Here is a 14,485-nt window from a genome sequence, read left to right as displayed (position 1 = left end):
AGTTCCCAGTTTCTATTTATTACAATAAAACCCAAAATGTAAATGTGCCAGAACTTTTGCGCAGGACACAATTTATATTTAATATGTTCAATATGTTTGACGTTTGAAGCTTAGTGGAGTCGGGTTATCCAGAAGTGCTAGATATGATCCAGTAATGTCATACGGAATGAATATTCATGATTTTAATAGCACCTTTAGATGTGCCTCTACTGGGGCAGGATTTAGACCAGCGCTTTGCTTGGAACCAAGGATAAGATTAGCATTGTTTCGAGTTGAGGTTAAGGTTAGGGCTGGGATTAGGCCAGGTTTAGAGTTATTCCAAATGAAGGAGAATAACACACATTTATCTGAATGCATGCAAAACACAAGGTCACTCGGTGTTTAGGAGCACAGTTTCGAGGTAGTACTGATTATCGGTAAGACCACATGTAATCCAGCATCTACTACCAGGCTTCAGTGCAAAGCCCAGTGTTTCACACAATACCTTTAGATTCCACAGTGGACGACACCTCACTCTCCATCTCCTCCTCCTGCGGGAGCTCCTCCACCTTCACCTTCCGCACCTTACACGGCCGACCAACCCTGAGACGAGACATCACAGCTTTAGTATTAGCTATGCAGCTACAAGGCTTGTGTAGACAGTAATAGAAGCTTACACTCCACCGATTAGGATGGAGCTAACGTCATGTCTATGTCATCACTTACTGGCCTCAAATTGTGTGAAGTTGTTCAGGATCTCTAACAGACCTGTAGACAAAACACTGAGGCTCAATCCCTCAATCCCGTTTCTTCTGTTTACCCCTACCCCTTGTTTCCGAGGGTCTCCTAACCCCTTGGAACTGAGCTACAGGGCAGTGGTTGAAATCTTCCCTCTGAAATGAGACCCTCTAATAAAAGAGCATCACTTCATTAACAGCTACTAGCGCCGCTCTGTAGGCGACCCTGCCCGTCTGCAGGGACAGCAGAGGAGGGGAAAGTTCAGCTCCTCACTGCTGGGCTTTAGTTACATTTAGGGATCAGACGCCTTCAAAGAGGGGGGCAATTATTTATTATCACCCCCCCTCTAATTCTTCAGTGATGTGAAGCTGAAGTCAGAGATTCTCCAGGTTTATAAGACGTTTCACAAACTAGCCTCAGCCTAAATCCACAGGAAGCTTATTTTCTATTTGGCCAAATGATGTTTAAGCAGAAGAACCTGAGAGGGAGCGTGTTTATCATGGAATACCATCCCGGCTGTGATCTGGTGTCCGTAGATCATCACAGCCGTGATGTTATTGGTGATAACTCCCTCCTCGAGTGCTCTGCTGCTTTAATACAGCAGTTAAATAAATACAGTAAGAAATGAATAAACTGGCCGTGAACGCGGCTTTAATATGTTTTAATGTTCAGTTCCTTCCTCCTAATTCGAGCTCCTTAGCCGGCAGTTCGTTCTCCAGCTCCTTACACTAAATTCCCAAACTGTCGTCACCACTGAGCAGCTTTTCTGTGTTTTATTGGGTCAGTTTTACGGCTCAGTCTGATTTGGTCCGACTCTGAAGATCAGACACGTCTGGCGAATGGTGTTGGGTTCATTTCTGGCTGATTCCAGGTTGTTCAGCTGTTCTTCTGTCACAGCTGCCGACTGAAAAGCTGCTCAGTGGAGACGACAGTTTGGGAATTTAACGCCGTCTCGTCTTCAGAGTCGGACCAAATCGGCTGTCGGTCAGATGTGATCTTAACAGTGTCCGTTTTCAGTTTGTGGCAAAGTGAGAAGTGAAAACGTTCAAACGGCTCGAGCGTCTCCTACAGCTGTCAGAGTCGTTGCTTAGCAACCGCATCTCAGCGGAGTGACAGTGTTTGTGAATAAATCCGTGATGTTATGGTGAAATAACAGCTCAGTAAGAAGGACTCTCAACTAATCAGCTCGCGTGGCCAAACTGAACGTTGTGTAAACAGTAATTATACACAACAAAACCCACCAACACTAAATCAGCACCAATCCTTTTACTGTGTACTTCATAAATAAGATCACAAAAAACAAAAGTCTGGTTTATAATATGCTTCACATCACAGCTCACGGTGGAGCCTCTCAGCACACTGCATGTCTGCTTATTCCAGCTTTGACTAATGCTAAACAGACTTATGGAAAGCCGCTCTTTTCTCCCGGGAGAGTATATTCTCACATCTTAATTTATTCCCGCTATTCTCCTATGCAAGCCTGGTGCCATGAGAGACACTAATCCTCATTCGAAAGTAATATAAAATACTCTCAGAGCATTCACGGCTATTTCTGGGACAAACGAATAACAGCTGATTAAGGAGATTAACATCTCCAGCCTGAAGAATAAACAGGATAATACTCAAACAACCCCGCCGTCCCAGACTCCGAGGAAACGGCCAATCATCCTGGGAATACTCGGCTTCATCTTAAATCAGGCGCCGTCTCTAAAGGGCTTATGCTTTTGCTTAAACTCGGTTCAAAGCAGGATGTGTGTGTGGCTTAATGAGAAAAGGCCAGCTTGTGGTTTTTCAGTTTGCATGTGAAAATAAACTCGAGGATTCCGAAACGGAAGAACAGAAATAAACATTTAATGAGAATTTCAGCTTGATGTCTTCACTTTGTCATGGTTTATACTCTGGGTTATTGCAAACATGTGTGTAATGATGTTTATTCATCACACACACACACACACACACACACACACACACACACATCTGGCATAACATCATGACCACCTCCTCGTTTCTACACTCATTGTCCACTTTATCAGCTCCACTTACCGTATAGCTGCACTCTGTAGTTCTACAGTTACAGACTGTAGTCCATCTGTTTCTCTGATACTCTGTTACCCTGTTCTTCAGTGGTCAGGACCCCCATGGACCCTCACAGAGTTGTGATTACAGCATTAGCCTGAGGCCAACACCACATCTTGTGGTTAGAACATTAGCCTGAGGCCATCACCACATCTTGTGGTTAGAACATTAGCCTGAGGCCATCACCACATCTTGTGGTTAGAACCTTAGCCTGAGGCCATCACCACATCTTGTGGTAAGAACCTTAGCCTGAGGCCAACACCACATCTTGTGGTTAGAACATTAGCCTGAGGCCAACACCACATCTTGTGGTTAGAACCTTAGCCTGAGGCCATCACCACATCTTGTGGTTAGAACCTTAGCCTGAGGCCAACACCACACCTTGTGGTTAGAACGTTAGCCTGAGGCCAACACCACATCTTGTGGTTAGAACGCTAGCCTGAGGCCAACACCACATCTTGTGGTTAGAACATTAGCCTGAGGCCAACGCCACATCTTGTGGTTAGAACGTTAGCCTGAGGCCAACACCACATCTTGTGGTTAGAACGTTAGCCTGAGGCCATCACCACATCTTGTGGTTAGAACGTTAGCCTGAGGCCATCACCACATCTTGTGGTTAGAACCTTAGCCTGGGGCCAACACCACATCTTGTGGTTACAACATTAGCCTGAGGCCAACGCCACATCTTGTGGTTAGAACGTTAGCCTGAGGCCAACACCACATCTTGTGGTTAGAACGTTAGCCTGAGGCCAACACCACATCTTGTGGTTAGAACGTTAGCCTGAGGCCATCACCACATCTTGTGGTTAGAACCTTAGCCTGGGGCCAACACCACATCTTGTGGTTACAACATTAGCCTGAGGCCATCACCACATCTTGTGGTTAGAACCTTAGCCTGAGGCCAACACCACACCTTGTGGTTAGAACGTTAGCCTGAGGCCAACACCACACCTTGTGGTTAGAACGCTAGCCTGAGGCCAACACCACATCTTGTGGTTAGAACATTAGCTTGGGGCTAACTGGACCATTAGTATAATATCCATCCATCTATCTTCAAAGTTGAAGCTCATTTCATCCCTTCTTTTAGAATCAAGTGTTCCATAAAAAGTGCAGAGGTTTTATATCCAAAACGAAAGAGAAGAAAGCGTGAGAAAGTACACCGTGTGTTCCCGGCTGGAGTCGCTCACAGTTTGATGGAACACAAACACGAGAAAAAATGTGTTTGTTTTTTTACCAAAAACCCTCCACTGAGCGATCGTGAGTATCGGCGCTGATCACTGTGGGTCTCTGGCCTCTTCATCATCAGATTACAGACCACCTCAGCCACAACAGCAGCAGCCAACAGTACGGACGAGCACCAGGCCTTACCGGCCGAGCCATGAGTCACCCAGACCAGCAGGCGTTATGAGCCGATCTGCTTTACAGAGTTCATCCATGTCACCAGGCATCACAAGCCGATCTTGGAGCAGGGTTCTGTAAACAGAGCTGGTTTATGAGGACCCTGGCCGCTTCCTATTTCCCTCGTTATATCAAAAACAGGCCCGCTGAACAGCAGAGGGCGCCCACGAGGGAGTCCTCAACGAATGGGGGTGAATGGAACTCAACGGCTAAAAACCAGAAGTTAAAATAGTTTCTAATCACTGAACCAGAACTGTCCTTTCATTTTAGGAAGTAGACGGATGGATTTCACTAAAAAAAACAAAGAAATATCGCCTGTTTGTTTCCTTTTTCTACAGCCAGCGGGTTCCCGGGCAGCAGGAGGCGGGGCTTTACTGCTACAGCAGGATGATTGATGGGCGAGCGGAGCAGCTCATTGGCTGATTGCTGATGGACCTACACGAGGCGCTGTTTTAAACTCCTGTATCTCGAGTTTAAAAGCTCTTAAAAATAAAACCGCTCGGGAGCGCCCCCTAGTGTTTGAGAAAAGCAGAAGACAGTGCAGAGAGTGGAAGATCTCCTCGCTACAGGTTCTCTGCTATAAACATCAGTAGGCATTACCAGCCGATCACCAATTTACTGGGCTCCAAGAGGCCGGCAGACATTACGAATAGATCTCAAAAACTGAGACTCTGAATTTTAGGATGTTAGCAGACATCACACGATCTTGTGCCTGATGGGTCAGCAGGCATTATGAGCCGATCTTCTCACTGGAGCGGAGTTCAGGAGAAGTCAGTAAGCAGTACAAACCAACCACACGCATGGGAGGCCGGCAGGCATGATGAGCCGATCTCAAACACTTGAAAATTAGTCCCGACAGGCATTATGAGTTGATCTTTTAACCGGAAAGTAGCTCTGCAGATGTTAGCAGGCAATACAAGCCGATTTCCGATTCACAGGGCTCTGAGAGATCGGCAGACATTACGAGTGGATCTGAAAAACTGGAACTTTTGGAGGTTGGCAGGCATTAAAAGCCGATTATATGACTGGAACAGAAACCTGACAGGCCAACAGGCATTACGAGCCGATCTTCTCATAAGAGCAGAGGTTAAGAGATACTGCCCACCACCGCAAACCAATCACAGCTCTCAGAGAGGCCGGCAGGCATGAAGAGTCGATCTCAAACAATGGAATGTTAATCCTGACAGATGAACAGGCATTACGAGTTGAGCTCATAATTGGAGCAGAGCTCTGGAGACGTCAGCAGGCATTACAAGCCAATTTCTGATCCGCAGGGCTCCGAGAGGCCAGCAGGCATTACGAGTCAGCCTCTGATTAATGGAATCTGGAGAAGTCTGGCAGGCATTACTAAACGATGAAGAGCCAGTGACCGCAGCCCATCTGTTGACGGGGAACTCGTCTCAGAGCTGCGGTCTTACAGTCCGTTACCTTCTCTTCGTCTCCATGCTGACAGGCTTCTTCTGCGCCGTTTCCATGGCGCCGGTTGCCGAGCTGGGCTTGTCCGGGAGCGAAGGTGCCGAGGAGACGGGTGTACTGGAAAAAAAGGAATAAAAAAAGAGGAATAAAACAGACAGAAGTGCCGGACGAAGGACTCTTAGCTGGTCCATCGTTAGACGTGGCGACCTAGGCAGCCTTTAGTGTGGCTGAGCGCCACCGATCAGGCCGAAGCGCCGCCGAACGCTGATACTCAAACGGCCGCGCTTCTGGCTGAATAACTGCATTTAAAAAGACATGCGTGGTAATTGAGGACATCAAACACACACACACACACACACACACACACACACACACACACACACACACACACTAAAGCAAGCGCCGCGTAACGTTGCCCTCAGCGCCTGAGCGATGAGAATAACGTCAGCACAGCGAGCAGAACGGCAGATAACGGCGCCTGTAAGGACGACTAAGAGCACATCTCACTGGCTGGATCAAAGACTTTCATTAGCATTCCTGTTGCATTACAGAAGAAAATAATAGAGAGAGAGAGAGAGAGAGAGAGAGAGAGAGAGAGAGAGAGAAGGGAGAGAGAGAGAGAGAGAAGAAAAGAGAGAAAGAAGAGAGAGAGAGAGGAGAGAGAGAGAGAGAGCGCGAGAGACTGAGAGAGAGAGAGAGAAGGGAGAGAGAGAGAGAGAGAGAGAGAGAGAAGAGAGAGAGAGAAGAGAGAGAGAGAAGGGAGAGAGAGAGAGAGAGAGAGAGAGAGAGAGAGAGAGAGAGAGAGAGAGAGAGAGAGAGAGAGAAGAAAAGAGAGAAAGAAGAGAGAGAGAGAAGAGAGAGAGAAGAGAGAGAGAGAAGAGAGAGAGAAGAGAGAGAGAGAAGAGAGAGAGAGAGAAGAAAAGAGAGAAAGAAGAGAGAGAGAGGAGAGAGAGAGAGAGCGCGAGAGACTGAGAGAGCGAGAGAGAAGAGAGAAGAAAACGCCAGCCAGGAAGGCAAGTGGAGCCAGACGAGGAACGGCCTCCAAACTGCCCACTCTCAGTGGCTGTGAACTGGGGGTGTGAGGGTGTCGGTACAGTTTTGTCCTTCGCTGCCAATGTTCTCCTCATCTTAGCAAAGAAGAGTCTGGACCTGCATCTCAGAGGCCGGCTTTATAATTTACTGTACACACACAAGATCCTGAGAATACATGACTTTACTACGGACAAACTGACCTGCTCCTAGAGACTAAACGGGTTTTCACATTTGAGCTCTTCTCTCTCTGACCCTGCCGTGTTTATCCTCAACCAGCCAATCACGGCTCTTTGCGCTCAAAATCCACACTGCCTGGCCGGTTTACCAGAAACCCCTCACCTCGTCGGTGCACAGTTAGAGACTGTAGCCCTACTGTTGGTGCGCAGTTTGTGTTGTCCATCCTCTAGTTTCTGATCACAGAGCTGCTCTTTCCTGGAGATTTTTGACCCAGGGGCATCACTGGCCCCCTTTTAGGCCTACATCCCATTAAAATGCTGCGGTGCTACACTATGTCGGAATGACTAATGACGGAAAAAGTCAATATGTAAGCTATCACGTATTGTTTTCCAGGTTGGTTAGTGTAGTGGTTAACACTTCTGCCCTCTACGCTGTAGACTGGGGTTCAATCCCCACCTGGGTAAACACCCTGCACTACACCAATAGAGTCCTTGGGCAAGACTCCTAGCACCACCTTGGCCACATACACTGTAAGTCACTGTGGATAACAGCGTCTGCCAAATGCCGTGAATGAATGTAAATGACCATGTAGTTCACCACAGACACTACATTTCCCATAGTGCTTTAGTTCACCTCAGATGCTTAACAGGCCCTTTTCCATTTATTCTGCTGGAAGTTCTCGCTGCAGCTTCCACTAATGCAATAGCAGCAGCAACACTTGAGTGACTTGAGCTTAAAGCAAAAACAGTCTCCTCTCAGTTTCAGTGGATTGTCAGCTGACCTTAAACAGAGGAACCTCTGAAAGAACCTCTGTGTCTGCATTTCAGCACTGCTAACGTTACACTGAGCTTTAAAGTTGCTGCCACGGCCGCTTTCAGAGGAACGGTTTTCGTTTCCTCCGTCAAAAGCTGTCGGTATGGGAGAGCGCGAGTGCTCGGCGGAGAGCCCATGTTTGTGGAAGACATCCACAGTGGCGCTCTACAGGCTGGGACGCCACCTGCTGGTGTGTGCGCATGTTTGGCTTTTTGACATCTAGTTTATTGTTGAGCTGTTTCAACATCTCAAGCCAACATGGCTAAACTCTTCGGTCATAGTTCAGTTCACCTGTCCATCACTTTATCGCTTAGCTAGAGGACGTCACTCAGGTATGAAATCAAACCGAATCAGATATGTTGTGGTGCTGCATGGTAGCACTGCTTTTACAGGTGGCGATTCAACTACAGTGATTTTACAATATTAAATTTGGCTATGATTTATTAGTACTCCAGTTCCCTCCCACATGCAGTCAGGCCAACTGGACATGCCAAGTTGCCCCTAGGTGTGAGTCCGTGTGTCTGTCTGTCTGCCCTGTGATGGACTGGCGACCTGTCCAAGGTGCATCCTGCCTTCCGCCCGACGACAGCTGGGATAGGCTCCAGCTTCCCCCACGACCCAGAAGGAGAAGCGGCTTAGAAGACATGTATAATTTATTAGTATTAGGATACTTGCTCATTAAAATTTCCTGGCTGGTTTCAATCCAAAAACACGAAACAAGGCCAAATGTTTGCTGTAATCAAATCGCTTCATTGTATGGTGAGGTGTTTACAATATCCAAATCTCCAAAATGGTAACTTTACAGGAGAAGGAAAAAACCTACTCCACTTTAATGGAAGTCAATGGAACCAGACTTTTTTCCCCAGTCATTTTGGGCCGTTTCTTGTGGTTCAATTTCCACGAAATTTACACACAATGTAAAGCACAACAGACATTCTCGAATTCTGTCAAAAACTGGAAAACAACAAAAATGGAGATACGTGGTTTTCTTCCACAGCAGGGATATAGTCTATTTAGACTTAATACATCAACAGCATATTGCAATGTATCTTATTTCAGTCTGGAGTGTGACGGAGGCACCGACATGCACTGAGAGGTTAGAGATATACAGCATGTGTTTACTCTGCTGCAGGTGTAGGTGTTTAGTTCAGGGTATAACGCACCGTCCTGTAAAACGACAAGCATTAAACAAGCACTCTGAACGAAGAGAGCTCTGTGTGTAGCTGATTTCAACCTGCTGATTAAACTGAGTGACTCTTAACCTTAAAACCTCCATCAGAAACTCCTGCTGCCGACATGCCGGCTTCCCAGAAAGGAGCCATTCAGGAAATTCGCTGATATGTTTATTTGCGCACAGCTTGTCTAGTCTCTATAGCAGAGGTCACTAATAGGCGACCACAGTCCAAGTCCAGCCCCAGATGTTGTCCTATGCAGACCTGGGCCTATAAGCGATAAACTAGGTGGAATTATTTCATTTGGTCCTGATTTAATCAGCATAACTTTTCTCGCCATTACGGTAGCTTCTGTGGCCTGGGAGGCTGGCAGACCAATCGCATGCTTTGTAAATGTCACATGACGCGACTCAGCCAATCAGATCAGTGCATCACGATGAGCACTGAGACTCGAGTGGGAGGGCCGAGGAGAGAAACAGCAGTCAGAGAGGAAAGTGAGTCAGAGGGAAGTTTTTCCACATGATGTGATCTAAAAAGAGGAAACTGACAGTAAATGTTGTTGAAATCTGACCGAACTGGCCTTTATTTGCTCTGATGTTCAGTAAATGTTGTTGAAATCTGACCGAACTGGCCTTTATTTGCTCTGATGTTCAGTAAATGTTGTTGAAATCTGACCGAACTGGCCTTTATTTGCTCTGATGTTCAGTAAATGTTGTTGAAATCTGACCGAACTGGCCTTTATTTGCTCTGATGTTCAGTAAATGTTGTTGAAATCTGACCGAACTGGCCTTTATTTGCTCTGATGTTCAGTAAATGTTGTTGAAATCTGACCGAACTGGCCTTTATTTGCACTGATGTTCAGTAAATGTTGTTGAAATCTGACCGAACTGGCCTTTATTTGCTCTGATGTTCAGTAAATGTTGTTGAAATCTGACCGAACTGGACTTTATTTGCTCTGATGTTCAGTAAATGTTGTTGAAATCTGACCGAACTGGACTTTATTTGCTCTGATGTTCAGTAAATGTTGTTGAAATCTGACCGAACTGGACTTTATTTGCTCTGATGTTCAGTAAATGTTGTTGAAATCTGACCGAACTGGACTTTATTTGCTCTGATGTTCAGTAAATGTTGTTGAAATCTGACCGAACTGGACTTTATTTGCTCTGATGTTCAGTAAATGTTGTTGAAATCTGACCGAACTGGACTTTATTTGCTCTGATGTTCAGTAAATGTTGTTGAAATCTGACCGAACTGGACTTTATTTGCTCTGATGTTCAGTAAATGTTGTTGAAATCTGACCGAACTGGACTTTATTTGCTCTGATGTTCAGTAAATGTTGTTGAAATCTGACCGAACTGGACTTTATTTGCTCTGATGTTCAGTAAATGTTGTTGAAATCTGACCGAACTGGACTTTATTTGCTCTGATGTTCAGTAAATGTTGTTGAAATCTGACCGAACTGGACTTTATTTGCTCTGATGTTCAGTAAATGTTGTTGAAATCTGACCGAACTGGACTTTATTTGATCTGATGTTCAGTAAATGTTGGTGAAATCTGACCGAACTGGACTTTATTTGATCTGATGTTCAGTAAATGGTGTTGAAATCTGACCGAACTGGACTTTATTTGATCTGATATTCAGTAAATGTTGGTGAAATCTGACCGAACTGGACTTTATTTGATCTGACGTTCAGTAAATGCTGTTGAAATCTGACCGAACTGGACTTTATTTGATCTGATGTTCAGTAAATGTTGGTGAAATCTGACTGAACTGGACTTTATTTGATCTGATGTTCAGTAAATGGTGTTGAAATCTGACCGAACTGGACTTTATTTGATCTGATATTCAGTAAATGTTGGTGAAATCTGACTGAACTGGACTTTATTTGATCTGATGTTCAGCAAATGGTGTTGAAATCTGACCGAACTGGACTTTATTTGATCTGACGTTCAGTAAATGTTGGTGAAATCTGACCGAACTGGACTTTATTTGATCTGATGTTCAGCTGTCGACTGTATAAGATGCTGATATTCCGACTCGGCTACTTCAGTAAACAGTATACGGCACTGAGTCGCGATGCAAGTTAGACACTATGATGTTCTGGACCTTCGCTTGAGGAAATTTTCTCTAACTGAACTTCACTGAATTTTAATTAAAGACTCCTGCTCTATAGAAAAGCACTGACCAATAGAAAGGACGCTCTGGAGAAGCTGCATACGAGCCTAAGGCCACCAAGTGTGGGCTAGAAGGCTTTAAAGCCCCCCAGCACTGGGCTGTGGAACAGTGGAACTGTGTTCTCTGGAGTGATGCAGCTCTGTAGGGCTGAAAGTTTAACCGTTTAATACCGAAATCATGATTTAAGAGATTTTTTTAAATAATCGCCTACAGGATTTTAGAAAAGATGGATCTGTAGTAAAGAGAATACTGTATATAGCACCAAACAGTGTTCTGTTCTGCGATATAGAACCCTTTTCAAACATAGAACTATCTACAGCATGCAAATGGGTCACTGACTGTTTATGGTTCTATATATACTCACCGGCCACTTTATTAGGTACCCCTTGCTAGTAAATGGTTGGACCCCCTTTTTCCTTCAGAACTGTCTTAATTCTTCATGTCACACTTTCAACAAGGTGTTGGAAACGTTCCTCAGAGATTCTGGTTGGTTTTTTGAGTTCCTGCTGCCTTTCTATCATCTGGAACCAGTCTGCCCGTTCTCCTCTGACCTCTCACATCAACAAGGCATTTTCGTCCACACAACTGACCGCTCACTGGATATTTCCTCTTTTTCGGACCGTTCTCTGTAAACCCTAGAGATGGTTGAGCGTGAAAATCCCAGCAGATCAGCAGTTTCTGAAATACTCAGACCAGCCCGTCTGGCACCAACAACCACGCCACGTTCAAAGCCCCTTAAATCCCCTTTCTTCCCCGTTCTGATGCTCGGTCTGCACTTCAGCAAGTCGTCTTGACCACCTCTACAGGCCTGAATGCAGTGAGCTGCGGCCGTGTGATTGGCTGATTAGCTATCTGTGTTAACAAGCAACTGAACAGGTGAGTGTATATAGCATCCAAAGGGTTCTTCTACTGTTATGATGTGAAGCTTGTAACAACATAAGAACCCTTTTTGGGTGCTTTTCAAAAAGGTTGCATACAGAACCATCTACAGCCCATTCTGGAGAACACTTTCTTAATGCGAAGAACCCTTTAGTCATGCGGCCATGTGATTGGCTGATTAGCTGAACAGTACCTAATAAAGTGGCTGGTGAGTGTAGAACCTTTATCTTTAGTTACGAGCCCTTGAAGAACCATCTTTTTTTTTTAAGTGTGCACATCAGAAAAACATTGTTTTAGGTTTTAAGAGGGGAAATGGAACCTTATAAGAGTTCGTGAACTGTCTGTAGATGAGTTAGGCCAATCAGAGGCAACCAAACCTCCATGTGTTGTGACATCACAACCACAGCTAAGCATACTGTGTTCAGCGGTCAAGCCTCGAGACAAAAAAGGTGAATATTCTGGACTTCTTGGCCAAAATACATCAGGTGTGAATCGCAATATTAGTCAGAATAATGGTCATTAGATATTTTGCCCAAATCGTTCAGCCCTACCTTTGGGATGAGTTTGAGTGACCATCCAACATCAGTAGCTGACCCTCAATCAAGTGAAGTCGAAGTTTATTTATGTAGCGCTTTTTACAGCAGGTGTTGCAAAGTAGCTTTACAGAAAAATCCAGGTCCGAGCCCCCATGAGCATCACCAATGGAGACAGTGGCAAGGAAAAACTCCCGAAGAGCAGGAGCAAGGAACCTTGAGGAGAACCCATCCTCCTCTGGTCCACACTGGATAGCTAACAGCATTAGAATAAAACATTAGAATACAAAACCTGGAAATGGTTTCAATGGTTAATTGGATAGTTTGAGTATATGTAGCAGCAGCAGCAGCATCAGGAGGGCCAGTTCAAATCCTCACAGCAATGTTCCAACATCTATTGTAAAGAGTGGAGGCTGTTACTGCAGCAAACGAGGACAAACTCACTATATACACCCTTCATTTCAGGAGGGATGCTGGAGGAGCAGGTGTCTACACCTGAACCGAGACTGCAGTGCTAATCAACATGCTTCACTGTCACAGTGCTGAGAAATGGGTGATAATGAAGCGGTGCTCTCCCGGATTTCAGAGCATGAAGCAAGCGAGGCAAATTCATCAGCATGCAGGTCAACACAAAATCACCTCAGAATTCCAGGATTCCAGAATGCTGGCAGATTCGAGAAATCGTCCCAAATTACTCACTCCATTAACCTCCATTCAACGTTAGGGTTCTTCCTTACCCCCTAAAAACCTGCCGTTTTGGAACTTTGTAAGGGAAAATGTTCACCATTGTCATGCTTCCCGGCTCTCAGCCGAACACCTTACAAACTCCAAATCCCAGGATTCCTCCGTTTCTCATGTGAATCATCCAGCCAATCACCCGTCAATTTGCAGATCACAGTCACTGCCGTTCTGTTTGTTTACATCTGGTTTCCGCTGTATATACACACACTTAGCAGGGAGGTGGACCCAAGTGCAAAGAAGAAAATCTGTGAGAAAGGGCGTTAAATAAATTTACTGAGGCAATGGAGTGTGAATTTGCCACGTTGGAGTTGAGGTGACTCATAGCCAGGCTCGAACTGCCGATGTACTGATCAGTGGTCCGTGGAATTACCACTCCGTGACTGGGGAGCACAGTCAACAATGTGAAAAACACCTCAGGGAATGGAAAATAAAAAGGCGGGGAAAGGGCAAACAAAGGGGACGCTGAAAGCAGCTCAAACAAAGGCTGAACTAGAAAAAGATAATGAGAAAAAAAAAGACTTCTTCTGTAATTATGAGAGGAAGGCAGACTTTATAGCTCATTATGTTCCCATTACAAGCCTCAGTGCTTAAATCTGATTTTTTTTTGCTCAAATCCGATCTCTCTGGCTCGTTTAGGTCAGTGATTCAAATCTGTCAATGTGCTGAACTGCTCCTCCTACTCAGTAACGTCACTCATCAGCACAAACTAACGAGCAGAACGAGCTTCGCTGAGAAGATCATTAACTCTGATCAGCTCTCAGCTTCATTATTAGAGCCAGACGGAGGAGAAGAAGGTGAGATGAGCTGCTTTTCCACCGTTTACAGGCTTTAACGTCTGATCAGCGCTGTTGCCGTGGTAATGCTGAACGATGGCACACGTGAATTCCGATCTGAGCGTCACGTTAAGGTCACATGGCCACGAATCGGATACGAATCCAATCCAGGACCACATATGAAAGTGGCTCAGGTCGGACTTGAAAAGATCAGATGTGTGTCCACACCGCCCTGAAAACACCAGATCTGAGTCACATCAGGGCAAAAAATCTGATTTGTGCCGCTTCAACCTGGTAATGTGAACGTAGCCCATGTTTCACTTGTTTGCTCTTAGTGGAGCAAAAACTTTTTGTATGGCTCGGACCTGCTTGTTTTTTTATTTGATTTTTTTTTTACATAGTTTTAGGGTAATTACTCTCGTTTTTTTCCCAGCACTCTTTCATTTCCTTATTCTTTTCTTTTTGTTATACCCACCTGGGCTACGTACCATACCGGTCATCCCTCTACAAAGATGTGACAAAGCTCTGCTGTTTGCCACAGCCTTAAGTAGAGGAGTCCACAGGTGTGCCAGGTTGGGCCTA

The 14,485-nt window shown here is 45.3% G+C and overlaps 1 protein-coding gene across 6 annotated transcripts in view; it reads right to left on the bottom strand.

Annotated features, from left to right (window-relative positions):
* Nucleotides 1-14,485, bottom strand: part of l3mbtl3 (L3MBTL histone methyl-lysine binding protein 3) — a 79,002-nt gene that overhangs the window by 14,572 nt on the left and 49,945 nt on the right. For 5 of the 6 annotated variants that reach the window (XM_037537844.1, XM_037537842.1, XM_017687064.2 and 2 more), the window contains exons 18-19: nucleotides 5,620-5,724; nucleotides 485-582 (exon numbers count right to left, since the gene is read on the bottom strand). In XM_037537844.1, coding sequence (XP_037393741.1) covers nucleotides 485-582; nucleotides 5,620-5,724 — 203 coding nt within the window. The remainder of the gene's footprint in view (nucleotides 1-484; nucleotides 583-5,619; nucleotides 5,725-14,485) is intronic. The other variant, XM_037537843.1, reaches the window with a different exon arrangement.

This window comes from Pygocentrus nattereri, chromosome 4, assembly GCF_015220715.1.
Source record: "Pygocentrus nattereri isolate fPygNat1 chromosome 4, fPygNat1.pri, whole genome shotgun sequence".
In the NCBI taxonomy this organism is placed as follows: domain Eukaryota; kingdom Metazoa; phylum Chordata; class Actinopteri; order Characiformes; family Serrasalmidae; genus Pygocentrus; species Pygocentrus nattereri.
This window is presented reverse-complemented; position numbering and strand designations above follow the sequence as displayed.